Source organism: Sciurus vulgaris, assembly GCF_902686455.1.
Source record: "Sciurus vulgaris genome assembly, chromosome: 14".
Taxonomy (NCBI): Eukaryota; Metazoa; Chordata; class Mammalia; order Rodentia; family Sciuridae; genus Sciurus; species Sciurus vulgaris.
The window spans coordinates 76,721,509-76,748,653 of record NC_136475.1 but is presented as its reverse complement, the minus strand read 5'-3'; the positions used below and the strand labels follow the sequence as shown (position 1 = coordinate 76,748,653).

Genomic DNA, 27,145 nt, shown 5'->3' with positions numbered 1-27,145 from the left:
AGTTTCCAAAATCAGTTACATTCATCCTTTGACTGTCATCTTCAGGATCTGCGTCATGATGTCTACTATGAAGATCATTTCCCCACCGAGGAGTCCTGCAAAAACTATATCGAGGTCCTTTCCAAGTCTTACCTATCTAGATATACTGAATACCACCCCTTTAAAAATATCTTGTATCTACAAAGATGCAACCAAATCCAGCATTTCAGCAGACGAGGCTTGTAACAAGCAGAAGTAATTGCTGTACAGTTATCACCAGAGGTGCATACCCAACGTCCAGAGGAACCAAATGACTTAGTAAACATGCAAAATCTCTTTTATCTTAAAATGAAAGACCTAAATAACTCACCGCTATAATAGTTGCCAGCCGCGATCCATCCTTAGCTGGCTACTAGCAACTGTCTGTAAATGATCAATCCAGAACAGCCCTGGGATTTGCTGCTTTTTCTTATTCTCTCCCCTCCTCCTCCTCCTGTCCTGGAAGTTTGGGCCTTTGCATTCTCCACCCTCTGTATGGAATTCTGTGCTCTCTGCACCCAGAATGAGTCAGCATATGGATGCATACCCTCATTTCCATGGAAATGGACTGAGGTTATCAGAAATCTCAATCTGTCCAACCATAGATAAAAATCAAGGCATTTTATGGTAACCCAGATAGTTAGCTCAGCAACCACTCTCTGGAACATACAGTACAAGTCCTTTGGGAAATACCTAGTTGGGGAGTGACTTTTGGTCTCTTGGGTAAAATGTTCACTTCGCAGACAGCAGACCCTTTGTAAGAGAGAAACAGGCTCCGTCAAAACCGGGTGGTGACGAGATAAAGGCAGGCCACTCCTGTTTGAATGTTTGTCATTTTGGTGGGGATTTTGTTTAACAAGGTTCCTACCTTATCTATCTTTTTTCAGATTTATAGCTCCAGAGCCCATAAAAGGGAGGCCACAAATGTGAACATGAGCTGTGGAAAGATTAAAAACAAACCTAGGCTAGTCAGTAAAAATAATCTTGAGATATTTTGGATTTTTGTTTTTATGGTCTTTTTCTTCTTCCTCTTCTTCTCTTTCTTTAGCACTGAAGATCACATCAGGGGCTCTAATCGTATTTGACTAATAGGACTCACCATACTTGGCTAACTGTCACATTATGAAAATGCTGGAAGGGATGTTGCCTTGGCATTATTTATAATATGTATGCAATTTTCCACTCTCTGCTGGGAAACAGGGTTAACCACTATTATAATTCAATTAGAAATTATTTTATTGAATCCCTGTCTTGGACCAGGTACTCTGTCAGGTGGATGAATAAGATATGATCCCTCTCTGATGAAACTTAAAAGTCAGAAAATCATTATGTCTTGCCATTCTGGAAAATAATATTTAAATTATCTCCAAAAAAAGACCAGATCTAGAAAGAAGTGCTTTAAATGGTGGTTTTCTGGCACCTTCGTACCCACCTTATGATCTTTACATGTTGGAGAGGGTTTTAGCCACTTCTACTACTGTATTTGATCATATCTAGACCAGATAACCACCTTTGTCTGAACCAAGTGTTGACCTGTTATTCACCCGGATGTCATGACTCTTCTGTCTGTTGATATCTTCTGCTACTTCCATGGAAGAGACAGAATCTTGGCCTTCAATCCAATCATACTATTAGTTGTCATTTATGAAACACTGCAAGATAAAAATCATAATTGCCATTCTACAACTGGAAAGGTAGAAAGCAGAGAGGTTTAGTAACTCTTCTAAGATCCCACAGGTGATAAATGCAGAACTGGATTTAAACCAGGTCCCAAATGTCCCAATTCAAACTCAGCTCTTTTTGTTCTGCTTACCTTGTCTAACTCACTCAACGACACAACACTGCTATTTCTTGATCCTTCAGTGATATGATCTTGCCCTATTTCTCTGGAATTCAGGAATCAGGTCTGTAGAGAATGGAGGCTCGTTGAGTTGCCATGTGCAGATTATGTTCCAGAATGTTGAAGACAAAAGAGGATATGGAGTATCTTACTTAGTTTTCCCAGTTTGAAAGATGGGCATCCATAAACACAGAGCTGCACAAAATGCTTGCATGGTCTCGCAGTGTTGGAGACAAGGCAGTTGCTCCTCACACATGGACTTCTTCAAAAGAACATGGGTCAAAAGTCTGAGGATTTTCACTCATCACCCCAGTAGAGGAGATTTTGGTAAATGCAGGGTGATTGGGTATATTTGATTTGGTGGGGCTTAAAGCTGGACCAGGGCGAGTGTTCCTTCAAGATCTCTCCACCCAGATTGTGACCCCGCATGACCTCCTCTCCTCAGGACACTGCCCCCACAAGGACTGCTGCACTTGTGACTCTAGAGATGCGACTTGGTCACAATCTTCAAGTTGTTTCTGGGTTTTATTTTCATTGTTTTTAAAGAAAGAAATTTTGAGCGATCAGTATGTCAACACATTGTGAAGAAAGCAAGCCCCTTAAATACCCATGCCCTTTACAGGGAGTATTCCACTGACATATCAAACCAGAAGCAATCCCATGGTTTTGAAAAGTATTTTAGATAAATACAGAAGGCATGTATCACTCCAAATCCATCCTTGATGGAGCTGTTGTTTAAAAGGGAAAGGGTCATCCAGACAGATTATCCAGATCATGTAATATCAGACAACTCCCCCTATTACTTGGAACATGATAGGTTTTCAGAGTTCATTGTATGAATTTGTGCTCCATTTTGATAATTACTTTTAGCTTCTGAGGTTTGTGCAAATCAGTCACAATTAACCAACTGATCACTCAGTCAGTACAGACAAATCTAGAATGGTAGTATCTAGAGGTCATTTCAAAGGCACTAACTTCCTGTTGGCCGGCCTGTGTGTAGAGAGAAGGAAAGTACAGCTACAAAAACATTTTGGGAGAGAAGGGATTGGGAGGGTTATGTTGGCTGGTAGAGAATTGGGAGAATTCTTTTGGGAAAGTATCCAAGAGGAGGCGATTTTAAGATTCCACCTTGAAGGCAGAGTATGGTATGGTGAACAGAAGAAAAGAGATTCTTTCTAGGATTTAGACCAGTTTATACACAAATGGAGCAACAGGGGTCTAGGGCCACACTGTGTTCAAAACAGTAATTGCAAAGCCAGATAGAAATCACTTACCACAATAAAGTTGTAAACACTAAATGAAATGTCAAGGTTTTTGTTTGGGGTTTGGAAACGTGTCAACTGAGTTTAGTAATGTGGATATCCCATGGGGAAAAAGACCATTAAGGGAAAATCCTCTAAAACTTTTATCTTGGGGGGAGGAAAGTGGAGCAGGGGGTGGAACCCTATATAATAAAATTAGCACCTTTTTGCTTAGACAAAGGCTCAAGGTAAGAAGAACACAGGTTTAGCTCAGCTCAAGGATTTAGATCTCAGTATAAGTCAGAACAGTCAAATGAAGGTATGGTTTGATAGAAGTTCACATTTCACCACAGGATGGTGGGGTGGCAGAAAGCTGAGAAGGAGACATTGAGGTTGACTGCAGAGGGCTCCCCAAGAGTAAACCAACAGTTAGAGCCCCTCTCATGTAGAAAGTACAAAATGGTCCAGGATGGTGCCTGCTGTCACATTGCTCTAGCAGGGAAGTCTGTTGACCAGCAGTCCTTCAGGGACTGGAAGAGAGCACCTTCCTTGGCTCCAGGAAGCTGGGATGAGTTCACAGAGATACCATTTGATCTGGGGTGAAATGGTTGGTGAAATGGTTGACACAGCCCGCGAGCTGGGATCACTGGGGAGATGGGAGTCAGCAGCACTGGGCCTCGCCTGGATTGCAGAGAGGGTAGCACCCTTGCCACAGGAAGTCATCCTCACCACGGTCATGCTCTCAGACAGGCTTCTGGAACACCACACAATTGCTTTGCTCTGCGTGGTAAGGAGAAAAGATAGAGCTAACAGGCACATGGAGCTATGTGACGTCCAGGGTTCTCATCCAATTTCCCAAACTGAACATCTGCTCCACCCAGCTTTTAATGGCAGGACTGGACTCCTGGGAATTGAGGCTCCAAACTTGGGGATGGTATGTTGTTTCTCCTTCTCTATTGTTTCTCTGTTCACTCAGGCACCGCTTAGGACTCGTCAGAGCCTTGAAACTCTGACCTGCCTTTCTTCTCTCCCCTCCACCGTGAATCCAAAAGGAGTGGGGAAGTTAGTTGCCAGACTTGCATGGTTTAGAAACAGCTTCCTAGCCAAGGCTGCTGCAAAGCCAGTTTTGAGAACTGCACAGATGGCAGAAAGAACACTCATCCCACAGTTAGAAAATTGGGTTAGGCTGGCCAAGGCGCCATCTGCCTGTAATCCTGGCTCCTCAGGAGGCTGAGGCAGGAGGATTGCAAGTTTGAGGCCAGCCTCAGCAACTTAACCAGGCCCTAAACAATTTAGCAAGATTCTGTCTCAAAAATTAAAAAGAACTGGGGATATAGCTCAGTATAGCCTAGCATGTGTGAGACTTTGGGTTCAACCCCCAGTAGAAAGGGAGAAAAGAAAACAAAACACAGATTAGGTTCTCAGCCTCATCACATTCTGTCCCTGAGACTCTGTCTCCTCATCTGTGGAATGGAATTGCAACTTATCTTGATTGATAGAATCATGAGAATTACATCATGAAAGCAAATTGGAGCCTATCATGTGCTTTGGAAAAGCAAAGTGTTAGTTATTCTGTGTTTGCCACTCCCATGGTGAACACACCAATTTATACCTAGTCACCTCACTATTATTTGACAGACCAGCTCTTGTGTTCTGCCACCATATTTATCCTATTGAGGCATACCATCATCCTATGGCCCCTCAGGAGACCGCCTCTCCCTGGATCAGCAGGCCTCTCTCCTGCTTAGCCGCAACCTCTTCACTGACCCTCCTTGTGTCTCCCCTTGACCTTCTCATTTTTCTTGAACATGTCTCCACCTTCCCACCCCAGTAACAAACACTTGATCTGAATACCATAATTATGAGGTTCTAGCATCTTGGATGGTCTTTAGTTACCATGTGTGTTGGCTTCATTGTTCTGCTTCATTTGCTCACTGAGGTCCAAGACTAAGTCTGAATCGTGTTTGAAAGTATTAGTGTGCACAGTGTCTTGCACTACGGTGAGCACTCAGCAGGTGTGCAGCCACTGCTTGCTAGCACCTTGCAGTCTATACAGTGCCTGGACGCACCATGTCCTTTCACTGTAGATGGTTCTCCCATTTAGCAATAAGAAAAGAAGCTTAGAGAAGTTACAAGCCACCCAATTTACGGGAATGAAAGGGTGACAAGGGTCTCTGTGTCCCTGGGGAGTGTGGCAGAGCGCACAGTGGAGCATGGACGTGAGGTGAGCTGCTCCTGTGTGTAGTGCACAGTCTACAGCTGGCACTGGGGACGAAGGCCAGATCAGCAAAGACCTTGCAGAAGTGACCAGACCCAACATGCTATAGTAGGTGCCATAGCAGGGGTACTATTCCTGTCAGTGAGGAGCTGAACTCAGGTGATTCCAGCTGACCTCACAGGTACAAGTCAAGTGAATAAGAGCTGGAGGGACTTAGGAGACTCCTCCTGTACCCTGGCAGATGCCAGGCAATGCAGCCCACTTCCTGGCAGATTCTCAGCCGGACCAGTGATTTCATCTGTCAATTCTTAAGCACATCAGCAACCAGGAGAGCTGTTCACATGACCGTTTGAATGCGTTCAGAAGTTCTGATCCCTCACAGGAGAAACTGGAACAGCATTGGCAGGTTTCTAGGCTTAGTGGTGTCAGTAATTCCATTTCTGGCCAAACACAAATGAGAAATCTTTCCAGTTTCCTCTCACTGCAACCAGAGTGTACCTGAACAGTGCTTTGATATTTCAGTATCACTGCCTAACTTGTGAAAGTATAAGCCCCATACAGGTAACCAGCTCCTGCCCCTGATTGAATTCCTTGTGCTTATTGCCTAACTAGGACATGCCTGGGTGGGGCTGGTGAGAGCCAGAAATGCCAGGCTCAGAAAGGCAAGCTGAAGACCAGTGGGCAGGCCTGAGGGTTGGAAAGCTACACAGTAAACGGGTGGAGTACCAAAGCTTAGTTGTATGTCTAGAGAATTCAGGGTGTGGTGTGGGATCAACTCCTGGGACAGCAAAGATTAATATTTAATACATATGCATTTATTAGCGTGGCTGGGTCTTTTGTCAAAAATGTCATAAATTTACAGTTCAGGATTTTAAAGTAAACAGAATTATTAATTCTTCTCTTTCAATAGCCTGTATGCACTCCTCACTAAAATAAAAGTCTGTGATAACTCTTCAGCCAAAAATATTAGAATTCTAGTTTCCATGAGCTGTTGGGAACTGCTTTCAAAGAATGCCTTCCTCCACTCGAACCTCATACTTTGTCTATGTCCAAGGTTAGGAGTAAACCATATTTTCTTTAAAACATCTGACAAAACCCTTCTCCCAGTCAACCAAATTTTGATTAAAAAAAAAAAAAGAACAGAAAAATGGGGGCTAATACGACAACAAGATTTGTACCCTCACAAGTAAATATTACAATTTAGCTGGGTAACTACTTGTGGAAGCTTGTTAGGTCAAAGTGACTCACTTGCGTAGATGAGGTTATTTTTAGAGATGTAATTTGTACTGTTTAGAAAAGAATAAAGAGATGGTAAAAGGCTAGATCGCTCATTATAGTTTACAGAGCTCATGAACCCAGCATCCATGCAAAAGATGACTAAGCAAGGGGTCGGTTGGTACTTTCTCTCAGAATTTTACAGACATGAGTCATCCACTTTAGTCTGCAGACACAGCATCAAGGCTTCGAGGTACCTGTGACTCAGCTCCCATTTAGAAAGAGCACTAGAATTCAATTCTGATATACTTTTGCAGTTAAGTAGTGAGGAAATTACATACCAAAGGAAAATGTGCCTTTGTGCCACACAGCCATCAGATGTTTTTAGCAAGGATTGATTGATCTTCATCTCTGACCTTTGTGATCTGTGCTGGGCAGCATGTCCGCTCATCCTGCTGCTGCACGTTGCAACGCTGTCCTCTTCACGTTGGCTGCACTGCGCAGCCTCCCCCTTCCCCGCTAAGAGGTCCAGCATGAAGGCCCACCTCCCTCAGCCAGAAATGTGTGTGTGCACTTGCGCGCATTGAAATCCTCAGTCTACAATACTAACATTCTGGATTTCACAGACTGGCAGAAATAGCTTCCAGAGGCTTCTTCCCCTTCACATTTTACATATGTCAAAGATTAGAAGGAGAAAAATCATATTTTCCAATTTTTTTTTAAAGCAACACCAATACCATAGCATGCACCTAAGGTTTCTTCTTATGGCTAAGCAGACTTTAAAGGAAATGCCCTCTCTCTGCAGGGTTGCCACTTTGTTCTCAGGGCAGGGCTCTGCGGACCAGGTGGCCTCAAGGTGCAGTTTCACTTGCAGATCTCTGTTGTCTGTTGGCACACTGATCGCAAAGCCTATTCATAATTAAGCCCTCTGAATATAATCTGTCCTTTCAAATATAAAGAGAGAGGTCCTTTGCAGTTTGCAGACAAACCAATGGACTATTCGTGACTAACAGAGAACTTCATTTATTTATCAGAGAAACATGGGCATGGTTACAGAAGCAAATGCTCCAGAAAGAGATACAATGAAAAGCAAGAGTACTCTGCCCCCTGCCTGCTCATTGACAGCTGCTTTTAACCATTTCTGTCACGTGGCATTTGCCTCTGTAACCTGCTGACTATTTCATTCCTCACCTTCTGTGTCTGTCACAATTACTAAGAACTAAGGGGCATGCAGAGGTTGAAGTCCTATTATCAAGGAGAAAGGCCTTGTGTACATTCACGTCAGCTCAGCAAACATTTGAGTATCTACTCTGGACCCGCCCTATGTCAGGCCCTGTGTCACAGAAGTGGGTGGGTCTACTAGGTGTTTGCATTCAGGTGGGAGAGACAGCCAGGCAGACCCAGAAGTACAAAGACTGGAAACTGCTATTTTACAGGTGCATAATACAGGGTATTAAACCCCTTCTGAAGGTTTTAAGAAATGTCCTACAGCTCAGACTTTGAGTACAGATGGAAATTTTCTAGATAAAGAGGAAAGAATGTCCCAGACAAGGAGAACGACATTCTCATGGACTGATGTCGTGCATTCTGAAGAATAGAAATAATGCATAAAATTGAATTTGGAGGATACGTGAGTGAAGGGAGTAATGGGGAGATGCAGCAGGAAAGAAATGAGCTGATATTGAAGAGCCTTGTGTTGTCAGGTGTTCAAAATATATCCCATTACCGATGGAGCCCTGGAAGGATGTTAAACAGGGACGTGGCGTTCCCTCCGTTATGCTCCAGTCTGAGGGCAGAGGGACGATGAATTCAAGTGGGAGGAGGGGGCGGGCAGAGAAGCCACTTTGGTAACTGGTTAAGGCAGAGAGTGCAAGGTACCAAAGCCGTAGGAGTCAGGAGAGAGAGGAAAGGCCAGGTTCTAGAAATACTTGAGTGGAATCTGGACTCGGTGAACACTCACGTTTGGGGTAAGGGAGAAGAGGAACTGCAAACTGCTGTTGTGCTTCCCAGCTCTGGTAGCTAAGGAGAGAGTGGAAACTGAAGAAGAGGGGACCAAGATTTGGAAGAAAGAGAGTGAGTTTAAACGTATTGAGTTTGAGGTGTAGATGTGATAAACAAGTGGAAATGTTCTGTAAGGAGCCAAAAAATGTGAGACTGAACTTTTGTGACCCCCATAGTGGTGGCATTTGAAGCCTGGGGCTGGTGGAATTCCCACAGGACTAATCTGTGACATAAGGAAACTGAACACAACTCTGGGGAAGTCTAGCAGCTGGTGGAGGGCAGGAGAAGATGCCTGGGAGAAACCAGTATGCAGGAGAGGGGGAGATGAGAACCAGGAGAGAGGCACCAGGGAGGCAGAGAGGGCAGCGTGGCAAGGGAGAGGAGAGGGCAAGCATGTCTTCAGTTCTGATGGCGAAAGAAGTGCCCACGCATGAGCACAGGTGGAAGCAGGCATGAGCTGATACCTGGTGATGGAATTCACTGACCTTCGATCCTTTTTCAAGAATTGGCAAATTAAAGCAATAGTGAATGGGCCATAACGGGTAGCAGTGATGGCAGGGGGGACTATTGGGGATGAGAAAATCTTCAGCCTGAGGAGAAAGAAATGGTTAAGGAGATGTTGAAACTTCTTGGCAGGAGAGTTCGGCCCTCCTGAGAAAAGCATGGAAGAGTCCAACACAGGCGGGCCCACTACCAACTGCCCTTCAGGACCTCTGAGGAGTTTGTGCTTTGCTTTCTCTGCCACTTGGGAGGTGAAGACTAGAGCTCTCCCTGGATCCAAGGTGTAGTTGGCAGCCATGTACGGTCAGGCCCTCAGTCTACCATCCTTGTGGTACCTTTTAGGCTAAGGAAAATGGGGGCATTCCGAAACAGGTGAGAAGTAGCCCGTCTCCCTGCCTGGGAACCCAGGCATCATCGAATGCATCCTCCTCTTTTAGTTCTTCTCATGGTCAGTTCTGCTTACTGACTTCCCCAACCCTGTGAGACTTTATTTTTGCTTCATCCCAAGTTCCTTGCTGTTAGCCCGGGGTTAGTGCCCACAGGGCAACTCAGAGGCGGTTTTTTTTTTTTTTTTTTTTTTTTCCCTCAGAGGTTTTTAAATGAACACACATACTCATACTCTTTTCTTACTTGACTTCTAATAATGTATTTAGTCCTACTCACATACAAACCAAACTGATTTTTAAATAGTTGAAATCCCATAGGTCATGGTATGCTTTCTAAATGTGGTTTTAACATCACTGGTCAAAAGTCCTATGGTCAAGAATGCTCATGGGCACACTCTTGGAAGGGTCAGACAAGTAACTCTCTTGTTTTGCACAAGCGGTAAACCACTCTTTAGCCTACACACTCATGCACACATTCAGACACAGGTGTACATGTGTGTGTGCACCCCTTAGTAAAGCATTCTATGTCCAGGGTTCAGGCATCTTTCCGCCTAACCATGCTGATGCATGCTTAGGCCCTGCTTTGCAGATTTTAGTTTAATTTTTCTGTGAGCTAAGGTTAAGTGATGACTTAGCAAGTTGAATAAAGAACCAAACCTGTTTTGCCATGGAACCAATTAATAACATACCTAAAATGAACCATTTGGCTTCTAACAGCAAATGGATTCCCATCACCTTGTTGGTGAGGGGTCAGGAGTGAGGTGGAGCGGGTGACAGCAACTGTCCCATTGTGAGAGCAGCAGCCAGGCCTAGTGGGAAGAGATTGCTGTTGAGCCCACTGCTGAGGTATACCCAGGTTTAAGGTACTTTATTTTAAAGCCCTTTGAGACTTGAGTTCCTTTTTACTTCTAATCTGATCATTTCACCTGTCCTTAAATGTTCTGCATATATGAATTTGAACTTGTGTATTCAGATCTTGGTCTTTTAGCCTGAACGCTATGAACTATATCATATCTTATCCAGCAAGAGTCTCAAAAAGTCTCAAACCAGCTGCCCCACCAGCATTCAGGAGTGGTGGTGGTGGGGGGGGTTGGTTTTTGTGTGTGTCACTGGGATTGAACCCAGGGCCTCGTGCTTGTGAGGCATGCACTCTACCCACTGAGCTATATTCCCAGTCCTAGGGGTTGTGTTTTATCCAGTAGGTCTCACTAGTCCCTGTGGACCAGAATGATGGGTGGAATGAAGGCCATTAAATTGGTGTCAATGTGTAGGCCAAATTGGAAGACAATTTCTATAGGCAAAGGAAGCTTTTGAGTTACTTCAGGTGCATGATGATTAGTATCTGGAGCTGACCTCACATGGTGGTGTGGAGGGCCTTCCTAGCTGTTCTTAGGTTTAATGTATCCTTGGTGGAAGTAAATGGGACCTCCCAGCCCCACCAGTCCCTACCAGCAGGACAGTGCCATTTGGGTAGTCCTCCCCAGGATGGAAAAAAGAATGAAGAGCAAAGGTGCCTCATGTTTTGTGCTTAATCGAACCTGAGACCCAATGGCATATGGTGAGTGAAGAATAGACTGTAGCTTTTATTTCAGGTATGTGGTACCAATATCCCTCAGGTAGCAGAATATTCTGGTGGCATCACAACTTCAGGATTTTAAGTCTAAAGGCCTGAATTCAAGGTGAGCTTGACTTTCACAAAACTGACTGTAAACAAGTTTCTCCATGTTTGAGTCTCAGAGTTCCTGACTATAAGTGGAATAGTAGGCCCTGAAAAGCTACCAGTTAGATGATGTTGGTAAAAGTAAATTTAAGCCATAAAACTTATGACATTCTTCAGGCTTCTGGAATGATCAAACTAGAGTATAGATGAGCAGTAGGGGAAGAGTATGGAGATTTTAAAGTCATTAGAGGGTCTTTATAGGTGGAATATAGCTGAAGGGCCAAGCCTTCAGGGGCAGCAAGTCACTGGAGCTTTGGGTGTGAAGGGATGCTGAGCAGATGCAGAGAAGGAGGCAGTAACAATTTTGAAAGGAAGAGAAGCAGCAGGTCAGTGCCACGTTTTGGAAACTTATGGGAGGACAGAAGTGAGCCTCAATATCAAATTGCCATTAGAGCCCCATAGATAGGACCATAAAATGGTTTACCAATCAAAAGGAAGAAGATAAGGAAATGGAAATGTTGAAACTAAAAATTCTTAAAAATTTGAGATCACTGTACCCTTGAGCTTGACTTGTCTGAAAGTCAAGCGCACCCCAACGCCCTCCTCCCTGTCTGTTCTGACTATTCATGTCAGTCTCTCCAACTTTGGTGCTTTCTTAATCAAGGGACAGAGAATTTGCTTGCCTATAGCAACCCCTGACTGAGATGGTGGATGAGCCAAAATGCCCAAGGAGAAAAGCTCCTTCAAGAATATTGGAAGCAAGAAGTTAAACAGATCTGTAGTACTTGTGCTGAGAGTGCGTGGGCCAGAGGGACAGAGGTGGAATCCTGGCTCCCTCTCTTCTTTGCAGCATTAAAACCATTCTCTGGTTTTCCCCAGGGACAGGCTTAACCCTGGTAAGAAGGGGCAAGAGGGAATCATATGGAAGAAAAAACCCAGCACAATTGTAGACATTCAATAAATAATGACTTCCTGCCTTTTTCTTAGCATTTAAAAAAAAAAATTACTCATTAAAATAAAAAAATCAAACCTACCATGCCCAACTATTGTCTATTGTAAGGGATTTTTCAGAATTGGGTGAACAAAGAATCCAAAGTCATACTATAAAAACAGTCATTACAGGCTTACAGAATGGTTATTTGGCCAGTGGCCGGCTGCAGTGTGCCTCTCTGGATTTGGTGTCAGGACCTTGGTGTCTGTGAGGCAGCTCAGGCAGTTGAGGCAGGTCACACCCCTGTAGCACAATCTCCTCACATAAAGTGCATAGATGACTTCCATGTCCCTGCTGAACTGCAGTTTGGGTGTATTTCTGTTGTGACAAAACATGGAGATTTGCTGGGTGTGGTGGCCCACACCCATAATCCCAGCGACTAGGGAGGCTGAAGCAGGAGTATAGCAGGTTCTGGACCAACCTCAGCAATTTAGCAAGGTCCTAAGCAACTTCTTGAGATCCTGTCTCAAAAAATAATAAAAGGCCTGGGGATGTAGCTCAGTGGTTAAGTGCCCCTGAGTTCAATACCAATACCAAAAAAAAAAAAAAAAAAAAAGAGAGAGAGAGAGAGATTTTTAAGTAACTATCTTACCTATATCTCACCTATCTATGGCTCAGCTGGGACCTGTGAACATCCCTGTCAACAAGCAACTAAGAGGAAGTAGACTGGAGAGGGTTGCAAAGTCAGCATGATTTGCTCACAGGAAACCCCACGCCTGACTTGCACCTTCTAATAAGCCTGGTGGGCTTCTTCCCAAGTCTCTGGCACTTAACCACTTGGAGGTCTATGATATACAGATATGTTAACCACTGGAGGAATTCCAGGAGAATAACCTAATGGCCCAGGGCCAAAAGCTAGAGGAAGCCAAGACCTTGGTTCCCTGAAGGAATCTACAAATACCAGGCAAGTCACCCTCTTGGCCTTGGTGTCATGACTGTATGACCCTCTTTAAGAGCTGATATTTAGGGGCTGGGGTTGTGGCTCAGTGGATGAGCACTTGCCTAGCACTTGCGAGGCACTGGGTTCAATCCTCAGCATCACATAAAAATAAATAAATAAAAGTATTGTGTCCATCTACAACTAAAAATATCTTTTAAAAAAGAACTGATATTCATTCATAATTTTGACTTTGAGTCATTTAGAAAGGGATACAGGAAACAAATATAAGTCTGCTTTAGAAAGGTTTCTATCAAGGACATAAAAAATTTTAGAACTTTCCGGAACAAACCCTCAGTTATCTGGAAAGCACAACCACCAGGAATAGTTTACTGAGTGGAAGTGTGTTTTTCTTAGGATGATACTGAGCTAATGCCTTTGATAGAGAATTATATTATTCCTTTAAATTTGATGTACAAATCAAGCAGCTCATTTAAGTCAGGGGCTTGTCTCCACATGATCACCTTATGTTTATAGTTTATTCTCTTTGAGTTGAACATATGAGAATTATATGACAGTTTAAAAAGCCTCATTTTAGGCAGCAGCCATTCCTTTATCTCAAATGAAATTCCAATTGGAATTTCTACCAAAGAGAACATTAATTAATTTCCATCCCCCCATTTCATCCCCCACTCATTCTTTTAGAAGAAATAACGAGCAAAGAACTGGCCAAAAACCAATGACAAAACAAAAACAAAATCTGGATTCTCAAAGACCAAATAGGTAGTTCATAAATTTATAAAAATTGATTATATTTCTGATCTTTTGCTGAGGAACAGGATCACTGACTAATAAGTTGTTCAACCCAAAAAGAAAAACTGTACCTTAAAGAAAGCACCTGTGGGAACGGGGAGCACATGGCACGATTGACGCACAGAGAAATCGGCCAAGTTTCCATCAGGCTACGACTCTGTTCGGATGCTTTCTGGTCTGTGGTTAGCTTTTGCTACAAGACCCCATATGACCTGAGATTCTCCAGAGCTAGAATTTTTTTATTTGAAGAAAGAAGATCATAGAATTAAAAGGGAAGAGTTCCTAAGGACTATATAGCAGTTGCCTCAAATAAAAAGGAAGCCAAAACTAAGTTGAACACTTAATCAAAAAGCATGACTTCTTTTGATTGATGGCTGTATTTTTTTGCATCTGGCTCTATTTTTAGCAAATGGATGAAAAAGATTATATAGACTCATATTTGTTTGTTTTTAAATTACTTCTAGAGAAAAGCAAGTAATAATAGGTATCATTTATGAATACCTGCTATGTGCCAAGTATTCTACATATATTCATTACAACACGTAAATGACCCAATAACCTTGCAAGGTAGGTATTATCCCATTTTAAAGATGAGAAAACCTAGACTCAGAGAGTTTAGTAAATTGCCTGAGGTTACCCAGGTTGTAACTGGCAGAGTAGGAGTCAAGCCCAGATCTGTCACATTCCAGAGACCATATTCTTCCCAGTATACCATCCTGTTCTGACATTCCTTAGGTCCTAACCTTTCTCATCCAGCACTTTCTATGTGCCAGACACTGCACAGCATGCTTCACATGCTTTATTTTCAACCCTGAGGCTAGAGTTTTTCCAGTTTTATGGATGGGCAAAGGGGCTCAAAGATGTCAGTTAATTTGCCAAAGCTGTGTGACCATTAAGGGGAACCTGGGTGGCTCTCCTCCAGAGCACACTCCTTGCCCTGAATATTCAACTTCACCCAAAGAAGCTTGTTTAATAATAAATAATAACTTACTTTTGATTTGTGCATTATACTTTCCAAAGGCTTCTCCATTCTGGAGGATTTATACTGTGTTAGACCCACTGGGATGAGTGACATGGGAGTGTCCTTAGAAATGTTCAAGGGCAACTTTGCTCATAGAAGAGGGTCCATACTCCTTTGTTCTGTTCAGAGCCCTCCACACCAGACTTTTACTGCTGACCTGTCTTCTGTCTGTACTGATCACCTGCATTCCCTGGCATGCATGCCCTCCGCCCGACTGGGCAGTTCTGTCCTCTCAGCCTGGATTCCCTGCCTTTCTCCCTCCCTTTCCAGTCATTCTCCTCCTCCTGAAACTACTTGTCAGATCCAGCTGTCTTTCAAGGTCCTGCTCTATACCGTCCCATTTACCAGCCTTCCCAGCAGCCCCTGGGTGGTATCCATTTCCACCCTAGTCCCATCCCGTGCTGGCAAGCCCCTCTGCTGTTCCCCTCGCTGTGGCCTCCCTCCCAGGAACAGTGGAGGTGAGTGTGTGCCAGCAGGGTGGCAAGGAAGAGCCCTCCTTAGTCAGCTCGACTTCCCTCGAGCTGGCTCCTGGTATATGCGCATGTTTGGCTCCTGGTATGTGCACATGTATGGGGATGTTTGTCAAATTGGATACACACTGATTTCTCTAGAATGTAAAGGTCATAACTAGATTCCCCCCCTTTTTTTTTAAATAAAAAGACTAGTTTGAGGAATTTTATTTTATTCATAAAACCACATTAGTCATCCTTCACATCAGGATAGTCACAATATTTGCAAATTCCTATCTGGCTAGTTTGTTCCAGTTTTTCAAGATGCAATTTAAGCTGACCGATGTCAGCCCCCTGCTTCAACCAGAGACACTGCATCTGTCCTTTTCCATCTAATCATCTGCATTTGGTACATTGTCCATGAATTTTTTTTTAAATTAGAAGCTTATGACTTTTTAGAGATTTTGCCTAGTTTTTAAGTGCCAAGGATTTTGCATTTGAATATATTTTAATTTATTTAAGGATTCTTTTAATCAAACTCTTCCCTAATTTAGCCAATTTCTTTTTTAATACTCCCAGGCCAGGAATTTATTTATTATGACAAAATTCTTTTAAAAATAGAAGTTAAAACAGTACTTCATGCTATTTCTGGTGTGGTGTTCTCTCTTGCTGGATTTCTTACTGCCAGTCATAAGAGCATGCTTCTTGCCCATATGTCTAATGTACACCTCACTGTGGTGTTTTATTGCCAGCCAGTCACCAAGTGTGTATTGACCACCTGCTGTGTGTCTACCCCATTGGGATAGAGGGCACATAAATATAAGTATGCCAGAATTGTCAGCGACCCTGCTGAGAGATGGCTGATGTGAACACAGAGGACGGAGGAGACACTGATTGAGCAGGCATAGAGGGCTTCCTGGAAGAAGGTGGGACTTGGACTGTGCCAGACAGTTGGAAGAAATAACAATCTGAAAGGACTCAAGAAGGAGCTGGGCCTGAGGAAACAGTGTCAGAGCAGTAGAAGGACCTGGATCCTAGTGGGGCATGTGTCCAGAGGACACAGCACCCAAATGGCCTGGCCTACAGGAGATGCAGAATTCAGCACATGGCCTAGCTCCAGTGAGTGTGGACCCTCTGTTCCACTATGTGACCTGGCCAGGGAAGATGCTCACCAAGAGAGTGAGGGTTGAAGCAAGGGGACAGAGAGGCAAATGGAACTAGAAAGGGTGTCCATGCTGGGAACTTCATGGTTTTGGCCTCAGCTGCTGGTATTTTCTTTCATCCTGAGTGAGCACTCCTTGGGAACACAATTTGGGAACATACAGAGTTCTAGGACACAGGCCTTTCTTGACACTCCGAGTCTTGATGAGAGTGATCCCAGATATACCCAGAAGGCCTCCTCCAGCTTGGCCTGTGAGCCTTCTGAAACCAGCGTCCTTGTCCTTCAGCTTTGCATCACCCATTTCTCCACACATGGACAAAGACAGGAGAGGAGTGGAAAAGAAATGAGACTGATGAAATAGGGCGGGTATGACTGTTCTGTAGCAAATGTATATGGATACCAAGAGTCAAGTATCCACAGTATTGAATGCTTTATTGACTTCTCATTCTATGGAATATTCCCCAGACTCCAATGCTGAATCATCCTTTAACCTTCTAGAACCAACTCAGAGTCCATCTCCTCTGCAGAACTTTAACCTCAAGCAGAGTTCCCCTTTCCTTTGCGTGTGCACGTGCTAAACTGTCATGACTGAATTGCCTTTCCCAGATCTCCTTTCCAGACCAGGGGCTCACAGGCATGGACACCCTTGTTCTTCCTGGCATACTGCCAACTTTATTTGGTTTGGTTTGGTTTGATTTTGCTTCCTGAAAATCACTGTGCTTTCCTGACCCTCTTAGTGTTACAAATGCTCCCATTTTAAAAAGTAATATTTATATGACAAAAAGAAAAATGTATATGCACAAAGATCATATTAAACATACCTGCACACTTTACAGACTAATAAAACTCACCCAACTTTGAAAGCAGTAGTAGTGCCAGTGTCTTAGCAGCCCTGGGCATGCCTCTCCCAGAACATCTCTGAGTTCAACGTTAGCGCCCCTTCTCCCCCGCCCCCCCCCCCTTTAGTTGAATAGCTTTACTACCTAGTATATATCCACGAAGAGCTAATCACTTAAATAAACATCATGGTATATCATTGATAATTTGTCTATCTTTTAACTTTATATAAATGGAATCCTGCTGGTTGTTTTCTGTTGTGAATATTCGTGTCCTGGCTGGGGTGTGACTGAGTGATAGAACACCAGCTTAGCAAGCCCAAGACCTTGGCTTTCTCCCCAGCACCAAAAAAAATTTAATTAATTAATTAATGTTCTTATTCTTTAAAAAAAAAGGTTAGCTACTTAAAGCTTGCACGTATATATAAATAAACAAAAACAATTACCCATATACCCACCTTAGTCAAATCTTCCTATTTTACTGTAGCTGCTTCTGATCTTTTTTGAAACAGTGCAAGCCCTCTGCTCTATCACAGTCAGAGCCCCTGAGTGCCCCTCCCAGATGCATCCCATACCCTTCCCTTTCTCCTAACTCCCAGAAGTAGCCACTCTCTTTAATTTGATTTGCGTGTTTCCATACTTGAATTATGTAGCTACTTAAGAATACTATGTAATAATGTGTAGATGTGTTTGGATCTTTTGAGGTGTGCATCTGTTACTTGCTTTTTTGCTGAACCGTCTTTTTTTTTTTGTTCTCTAGATTTATGTATGTTGGCGTATGCAGCCCTAGCTCATTCCTTTCAACTGCTCTAAGGTGTTCCATTGAAAGAATATACCAGAATGTACGTGTCCAGTCTCCTGTTGATAGATATTTAAGATGGCTACAGTATTTGGTATCATAAATGATGCTACCTCAAAGCCATCCTCTAAAGCACATGGGGCAGATTCTGGGAGTGGAATTGCCCAGTCATGGAGAACATGCATCTTTGCCTACCGTACAAGAGGTTGTAGCACTCCCTTGTCATCAGTTAGTGGGAATTCCCAGTGTCCCACATGGGATATTAGCTGGTTTTTACATTTTTGTCACTCCAGTGGCTATGAAGTGGAGTCCCGTTGAAGTTCTAATTTGCATTTCCCTTATATGCTCCTTTCCTTTAGTTCAACAAGCATTTAGTGAGCGACTCTCCTGTGTCATGCTCTGTGCTAAGTGCGAGGAATACTAAAACAACTAACTCAAGGCCCCTGCCCTTCAAGGAGCACACAATCCTCCTTGGTAATTTTAGTCTGGGAGGCGTGACAAAAATCACCTGTGGTCTGGAGTGGGACCCAGGCATCTGTGCTGCTCGGTTCCATGTGATACATGGTGATGTCGATACTGACTCACAGTTGAGAAGCTCTGATCTGGTGGGAGAAGAAGCCTAGTGAAGTTGGTCTAGGTTCATTTCAATAGACAGAGTGAGAGAACTTGGCTCTTCACTGGTCAATACCATGGCACTCCTTTTGTCTTGAGTCTTCTTATAGTTTTATATGAATGTCTCATTGGGTATTGGAATGATTAATTTGTATCTATACATTATCCCAAAAGCACATACCAGCTGAGCATGGTGACACACACCTGTAATCTCAGCTACTTGGGAGGCTGAGGCGGGAGGATTGAAAATTGGAGGCCAACCTAGGCAACTTAGCAAGACCAGTTTCAAAATAAAAAATAAAAATGGAGATGTAGTTCAGTGGTAAAGTACCCCTGGGGTCAATACCCAGTACTGCCACACACACACATACACACACACACAAGCAAATGACAAGCAAAATGTAAGAGACCCAATGTCCTCAAACTTTAACTATCTAGGACTGCTGTAGAACTGGAAGGAAACTAACAATGCCAAAGCAAGAGTGGCAACAGTCTGAGGTGCCCAAGGATGGCAACCAGAGTTCACAGTGCATCCCCACACATTAGCAGAGCACCTTCTCCCCGGCAGCTCTGTCCAGGGACCTGTGGCCAGCCAGACTTACTCTTCAGAAACTGAGGCAGTGCTGAGGCAGAGTTGGCTTCCGGAAAAGGGATTGACTGTAGAGGGAAACAGAAACAAAGCAGAGAAATTCCTCCAGCCCTGCGAGCCTCGCTGTGCCAATGTAAAGGCACCCCAGCTTTTAACAGCAGGCAGTTGTGGGGGCACCTGCGAGACAGCTGCCAAGTCTTCCTTAGACCTCAAAGCCATTGTGTATAATGACTTGGTAGTGTGTCTCTTGTCATCAAGAAAGGCTGAATTATTTTTAGTATATTTACTGAGATGCAAAGGTATGTACAAAATTTAAAAACGATTTCCATCAAAATAGTTAAAATTTAAACACCTAACGGCTTATGCTGTAGTTACCAGAAATTTCACAAATATGAAATGTATGTAAAGCTACACGAAAGAGGAAGAAAACCTGAGGAAAAAGGAAACAGAAGAAAGGGATGAACGTTTATTTAGTATGTGCCCAGTTTTTGTTTAATCCTACCAATAAACACAGTAAGATAAGAAGTATTATCCTTGTTTTCCAGGTAAGAAAAATCAGTATTCAGAGACCAAGTATTTTGCCTGTGACGTAACCACTAATAAATGCTGTGGCCATTTTTATCCAACTGCAAGGGCACATATAATGTGTCTCCTTCCATAGGAGGATTTTTAGTATGTATACAGCAGAATTCTGGAAGCCTTCAAGCTTCAATTCAATACTATTCAAACTCCAGAGGTAGCCTGTTTACCTGACCAGGTCACACAAAAGAGAGGGAAAATTTGAAACCAGTTTAAACTAGTAAAAAGTAAAACCAGTTTAACAAAATCTGTTTAATATTTATTCTCCTCCACCACTGAAATGACAGGCAGTGATAAGAGGAGACACCACTGGTTTTTTTAATGCTTTGAATAGGGGTATTTCTGAACTGGAAAATTTTACTCTCTCATTTCTTGTAGGCAAGTTATTTTGGTTATGTGGTGTTTAATTTCATCGTGGTTGGAATCTGTGCATCTCAAAGGTTTTGTGTGTAGTCAGTGAGATGGAGGTGGTCAGTAAATAGATGGCAGTTTGCCCAAATTGGTTGCGGGGTAGCCTGGGAATGAGATGGGTTCAAACTGCTGTTGGGAAGAATCGACCTCAAATGGAATCATCCTTGCAGGGCAGGCTTACAAGTTAACACGGGGTTAAAGCTGCCTCAGAATGAGGCTTTGAGGAACTGGAGAGGCCTAAGAAGACTGGAGGGGACCATAACCCTGACCACCCCAAAGTGGATCCAGGAGGATCTGCCCTACCAATCTGAGAACACAGGGGAAAGCTAAGGAATACGCAGTTCGCAAGGTCTGAAGAAATAATAGTGTCTTGTGAATAATGATGAAAATATGTGATGATGTGACTTCCAGAGAAGTATGGTTAACCCCTCATTTGTTTGGCATTTTCAAATTAAACTATCTCACACAACTGAATTTTCCAGACAACTAAAACTTTCCTATTTATGTGCCTTAACTATTTCCTATTTATGTTTTTTTTTTTAACTGTGTTTCGTGGCAATATATCGGAAATAGATTATACTGTTTTCCTGCCTTCTTGAACAGAAGCTATAAGAACTATTTCTTTAGATACCTTTGACTGGTATTAGACCTGATTAAAAGAGATTTAAAGAGTGAAGATTTGTAATTCTCTCAAAAAGCAAGAAATCAAGAGGTGGGAAGTTCCAGGGATGATGACTTCGGCAGCCCATGATACCAGACTGACCTCCTCCTGGTCACAAGATGAGTGCCACCTCTCCAAGCCTCAGGACCTCACAGGATAGGATTAAGGCTAGAATGAAGTGGGGCCTTGTCCTCACATGTGTCTTTAATCAGAGAGGAAAATATTCCTCAGAAGACCCCTCACCAAGTTCCCCTTAGGCCCCACTGGCAGGAGTGAGTCACATTTCCATACCTTGGTTTATGGGAGTCGAAGAGCAATTATCCAAGTGCCTTCAAACTGGATGGAGGAAAGGCTCTGTCCGCAAGCAAGAAGGGTCAAAAACGGCTGCTAAGGGAGCAGCTAAGAACGCCTGTCACAGGTACCAGTAAGGGGTCCACGTCACTGACTGGTGATAGCTTCAGGGGACAGTAGAGCCTTCCTCTCCTGCACTGAGAGTCCCCAGTTGGATTCTTTTTGTCCTCCTAATTCTACTTTTATTTACTATTCTCATCCCCTCCCTTGCGCCAGACTGCTAGTTATCACTATTGCTGTCAAAGTGCCTTATTGCCGTCATGCCATGACTAAGATATGCTTTGGTCTTTTCTGGAAAAATAAAATAAAAGTCATATAATCAAACTTGTTAGAATGATGCATAATATGCCATTTCTCTCGGTCTCTTGGGTCCTATTTCCATTGTCGAGGTATTTGGAGAAGTGAGGATTTTCTAGAGTCTTGTGAACTCACATACTGACTTTCCTGTGGTGAAAGGACCACGACTGAGGGACAGATAAGCTTCTTTTCTAGGGAACCGTGGCTTCAGAGAGGGCAACACACTTTATCTATCGGTGCATTTAACTTCTCTCCAAGCTGTGTAACTGGTTGTCACCTGGAAAGCACTACCCGCTCTGGGACTCTGTGTGACCAGTAGAACCTGTCATTGCAGTAGCTGTCCAGAATGAGGCTTAATTATTCTTTCCTTCTCCCAGGGTTCAGAGTCCTGCGGATGAGTCCTGGAACTGCCCAGTTTGTGCAGAATTAGATGTGTTTGGTTTGACTGGTTTCGACAAGTTTTTAAAATCTATTTCTTTAATTAATTAATTTGTTTTTTGCAGTACTTGGGGTTGAACCCAGGGCTTCATGCATGCTAGGCAAGTGCTGAGCTACATACACCCCCAGCCGTTTTTTATTTTGAGTCAGGGTCTCTCTAAGCTGCCCAGGCTGCAGCTTAGAACTGCTGGGGGTTCAGCAGTTCTGAACCCCCAGCAGTTCTAAGCTGCTGGCCTTGAACTTAAGGTCCTCCTGCCTCCTGAGTAGCTGGGATTATAGGTGTGCACCACCCACCCCTGGGCTTCAAGTTTTTGAAGAAAGAAGTTACTGAACAAGTGAGGACCGTTCCATGTGTGGATAGAGAACTGACCAAATTTCAATATCTGTGTGCAAAAAGGAGGAAAGAGGAAGCAACCGTCAGGCAATGCTGTCAATAAGTTACTGAACCAAAGGGAATGATTCTGCTCCAACAGTCAACTGAGGTGGCGGGTTCTGAGAAAGCTAACTGTTACAGTGTTGGAATTTGATATAGCTGATACTGAGAGCCCAAACTGCTTCCCCTCAGAGCAAACGAGCTGTTTGAGGGCCTGAGGTCATTATTTTCCTAAGCATCACAAGTTAACCTATAAGCAAAAGTTAAGTGACAGAAACATTTGGGGATAAGGAAGACAAGTTTTGGGTTTATTTTTAATTCTCATGAATTCAAATTATTCTTAGAAGGAAAAATGCAAAGAATTTCTCATAAATATTTTAGTTATTAACTCATGCACAAAACATTTTTAAAGAAGCCACCCTTTGGTTAACCATTGACTGATAAAGACAGGATAAAACAGTCTAGCAAGATATCTGTATTTTTAAAATTTTATTTTCTTATACATGAATTAATAAACATGGATTACTGATTTTGTCTCTGAAGGACTCTTTTTCTGTTCTTTTAATAATCCAGTTACTGTACGTACAGAGAAAATATTCAAATTTTAATTTTGGCTTTACTATACTTTGTTAGACAAATCTCCATGGAGAAATAAAAAATAATAACAAAATAGCATTTGAATTTTTAAATTTTAAAAAATTAAAATCAGTGCTTGTTGGGAGTTCATGGTACATATCAGCTGAGAGCTTGCTGTCCTAAGGTATATAAATGGCATTCATATTTTGACTTGTTGCTGATGCCAACTGAGCATTTGCATCAGAGAAAATGGTTCAAAAATAGGTGGGAAAATTATTTCTCATCATATCAAAATACTAATACCAGCAATTCATTTCTACAAAGCAAAACAAGAACAAAAAATAAAACATATGCCAGCCAGATGTGGTGGCACATGCCTTTATTCCTAGCTACTTGGAAGGCTGATGCAGGAGGATCACTTGAGACCAGAAGTTTGGGACCAGCCAGAGCAATCTGAATCTAGCAAGACCTTGTCCCTTAATTTTTATTTTTCAAAAAAGAATGTAGTCCAAGCCTCCAATAACTAGTAGCTTGAGAATCTCATTGCCTGTGATATTATCTGCATTGTTTTTGATATTGAGTAATGACTCTTATTTGAATTTATTAATTATTGCCATCAGATTCTGTTACTTTAAATCGTTGCTGTCTTAGGTTTTTGTTTGTCTTTTGTTTTGTTTTGTTTTGTTTTGTTTTGTTTTAGTACTGGGGATTAAACCCAGGGGTGCTTTACCACTGAGCTACATCCCCAGCCCTTTTTATTTTTTATTTTGAGACAGGCTCCTGCTAAATTGCTGAGGATTTCGCTAAGTTTAGTGAGGCTATCCTTAAAGCTTGTGATCCTCCTCAACCTCCAAATTGTTGGCATTACAGGCAGGCGGTGCCTGCTAAGCCATTGCTTTTTTTGTAGGCTAACTCAAATGTTAAATATTTTTATGTTATTAATGATGGCTTTGGAGGCTAATCTGAATCTTGTTTTTCTTTGGGAATTTATATGTAATGTAACAACTACAGTTGAAGTCAAAGTAAATCATGTATGAAGGTATTTTTTCTAAAATTAATCATAGGAAACTTTAAGTGAATAATTAGAAAAAATGGAAAATATTTAGAATGCAATATTTGTTCAAAGTGATGATGATGTTGCAGATCAAGCTTTGTAACGTGAAAAGGTCTGAAGGGCTTTTTGAATTGAGTCACTTATTTTTATTAGACTTTTTTCATATTTTGTTTTGTTCCTATATACTGTGAAATCTCTGCTTTGACACATATAGACTTGTATTGAGACTGCTCGATTGTGACTCTTGAAAAATGTGACTAAAAAGTGGACATTCACAGTCCTGCCACTGTTGTTGGGTCTCAGTGTGATTCATCTGTAGAAACCCCCTGCGGTGCTGAGTCAGACATCTTCAGGGTCAAGTGTACTCAGAGGTCTGAGAGACCCTACCAGCTGGATAGTTTTTTGTTTCTTGGGATTTTTTTGTTGGTTTTTCTTTTTCTTTTTTTTTTTTTTCTTTTGAAGTTTGCTATGAACCTAACTTTCCAGAAATCATGTTGGGTGCTTAGAGGGCCTTGTCCAAGTTGAGTTTCAACCATACTTGGGTGACAGATGCAGAACTCTATAGAGTGTACCTTTTCATATGGTGCCTCAGGTAACCAAAAAGACCATCCCTCTTCTTCACAGTGGTGACTTCACTTACTGAATTGTAATTGCAGTGTAGTGAGTGTAAGCAGGTGATGCTCCTGTTCTTCAGAGCAGGAGGTGGCCATGTCACATAGTTGGAGCCTAGGATTTGTATCATGGTTCTGGATTTGACTTTTGCAGCTTGCCTGTCTATGACATGGAGTCTCAAGTTTACTCATCTCTTAAATGCATATGGTCAGAATAATGTCTCTTTCACAGGGTTTTAAGTAACAAATTAGAAAAAGTATGTAAAAGTACTCTGTCAGGCTAGAAAACTCTCTACACTTTTTTTGTGTCTGCTCTTAGTCCTAGAAATGGTTAACATTTCACACATTCACACATCATCTATCTTAAAGAATGTACTATTGAAACAATTGGTGTTTTTAATGATGGTTTCCCTCAATGGAAACTAGCAAGTCATTTTCTTTTTAAAAACTTGAATTAAAGAACCCCAAAATGAAAAGTGTAATGTGTGTTAGCAGTGAAGTTTAGAATCGGCCATCCTGCACCAGCAGACATACACAGTGCTTAGATTCGTCCCTGTTGTGTTCCATTAAGGAGCCCCCTCTGATTTAGGAGATATAAATATATTTCATAACACATATGGAAAAAAATGGAAACTGCTGAGTATCAAAAATCACTGCTTGATTGGAAGTAGCATGATAACTTTATTTTTTCTGGTCTAGTCGCCATATATAGTTCCTAAGAAAGATGATCACCTGCCCTCTTTATCCTCCTCTGCATCCATTCTCGCACAACAGCCTCCATCCCACCTCCCCCACCAAATCACAGATGAGGAAGACCCTGCCTGGCCCTTGAAGAGTTTACGGTGTAGTAGAGACTTAGAACAGTTTCTCAGCAACCTCTGCTGTGGAAGAGTGGACAGGGTAAAGGCCAGGGAGTCCAGGTGGTGGGGCTCCTTGCCAGCCTCTGCCTGGCCTCCACCCAGCCTCTGTGCCATATCATGTTCTTCTCACAGCACCTGTGCCTCGAGCCCCATATTCCTTACACTTGCCCTACTTGCCCTCACGTGGGACTTGCCTCTCTCACTAGGCTTTGAATTTCTTGAAGTCAGGGAGGACACCTTGTATTTCTTGGTCTCTCCCTCTGCATGTTTTATCTAAGTCTCAACCAGAATTTGTGGTTCCAAGAGTCTTGTACCCAACACTCTGATTTAGCCAAAACAGTGACATAAGATGTGTTTATCTCTAACTTGCTTTTCCTTTCTTCTGTCTTTCCAGTTGACCTGCCTCTGTTTTTCCCTCGAGATCAGCCAACTCTGACATTTCAGTCTGTATATCACTTTACCAACAGTGGACAGCTTTACTCCCAGGCCCAGAAAAATTATCCATACAGCCCCAGATGGGACGGAAATGAAATGGCCAAAAGAGCAAAGTAAGTGAATCCATTATTATTTACTGTAGAGAGGAACATTTTGCTTATCGTATTCAGGGTTTGCAAAGCTACTGCCCACTGCCTAAATCTTGCCCTGTGCTTATTTTTTAATATAAAGTTTTTTGTGAAATGCAACAATGCCCATTTCTTTACCTATTGTCTGTGGCTGCATTCACGCCACGTGGCTGAGTAAGCAGTTGCAACAGAGACCTGCAAAGCCAAAATTAGTTACTGTTCAGCCCTTTGTAGAGAAAGTTTGCTGATTCCCTTGTCAGGAAGAAGCCAACCTGTGTCTGAAATATTTCCTTGTCCCAGCGATTCTGCTGGTCTCTAAAATTAGCCATACCTTTTTTCAAATGTGTTATAAGGCCTATCAGAAACTAACCTATTTAGATTGGAGGAGTACTAAACAAGAAGTTGATTGGTGGGCAAGTGGTGTCAGCAACTCAGATGTTTGCAGCCACTCATATTTTTTAAAAAGATGGAAAATTTCAGCTGACGGTAAACAAGTAAAATTATCACTAGTGGTCAGTACATGAATTCATTGGCTACTTTTTTCAAAGGGAACTGAATCTCTCTAAATTATATACTTAATTGCATTTCTGCAGTGCATTCCACAGGCATTGCCCAAAGAGGGGCCTGCAGATTTCTGGATAGAGTAAACAGATGCACAGATTGCTTAGACTTACTGATGTCGCTGTGCAAGTGGCAGTTTGGTAGAAGTTGAAGTTAGCTGAGGTTTGGGGTTTAGAGGTACAGCAAGGCATTCGGTCATATGAAATAGGTGAATACAGAAATGTGGTTTTGTGTAGGTAGGATTTTAGTATCTGAAACATCAGTTGTGAACCCGGCCTCCTAGATTGAAATGGCAGTGGATTGAAATGGTGGTTTCCAAAAATCAGTCCTAGAGTGGCATGTGGTTATTACTTTGTCACTCTGAACAACCATATGCTCACACCTGTGGTCCCAGCTGAAGGATGAGCAGATCCAAGGAATCACACAAATGAAGACGACCTATTAAGCATCCTCTTCATTTGCTCATCTGGTATTTATTAGGCATCTATCATGTTCCAGGGTTCGTGCACCATGCTGGGGACATAATGATAAACAAATTGGAAGTTGTCCATGGCCTCATGGAATTTGTAGCCAGCAAGGGA

General features: G+C 42.5%; 1 protein-coding gene across 4 annotated transcripts in view; it reads left to right on the top strand.

The window, feature by feature from the left end:
• BABAM2 (BRISC and BRCA1 A complex member 2) overlaps positions 1–27,145 on the top strand; it is a 398,788-nt gene that overhangs the window by 344,055 nt on the left and 27,588 nt on the right. For 3 of the 4 annotated variants that reach the window (XM_079110329.1, XM_079110326.1, XM_079110327.1), the window contains one exon: positions 25,835–25,988. The exons of the other annotated variant lie outside the window; for it this stretch is intronic. In XM_079110329.1, coding sequence (XP_078966455.1) covers positions 25,835–25,988 — 154 coding nt within the window. The remainder of the gene's footprint in view (positions 1–25,834; positions 25,989–27,145) is intronic. 4 annotated transcript variants of the gene reach the window in all.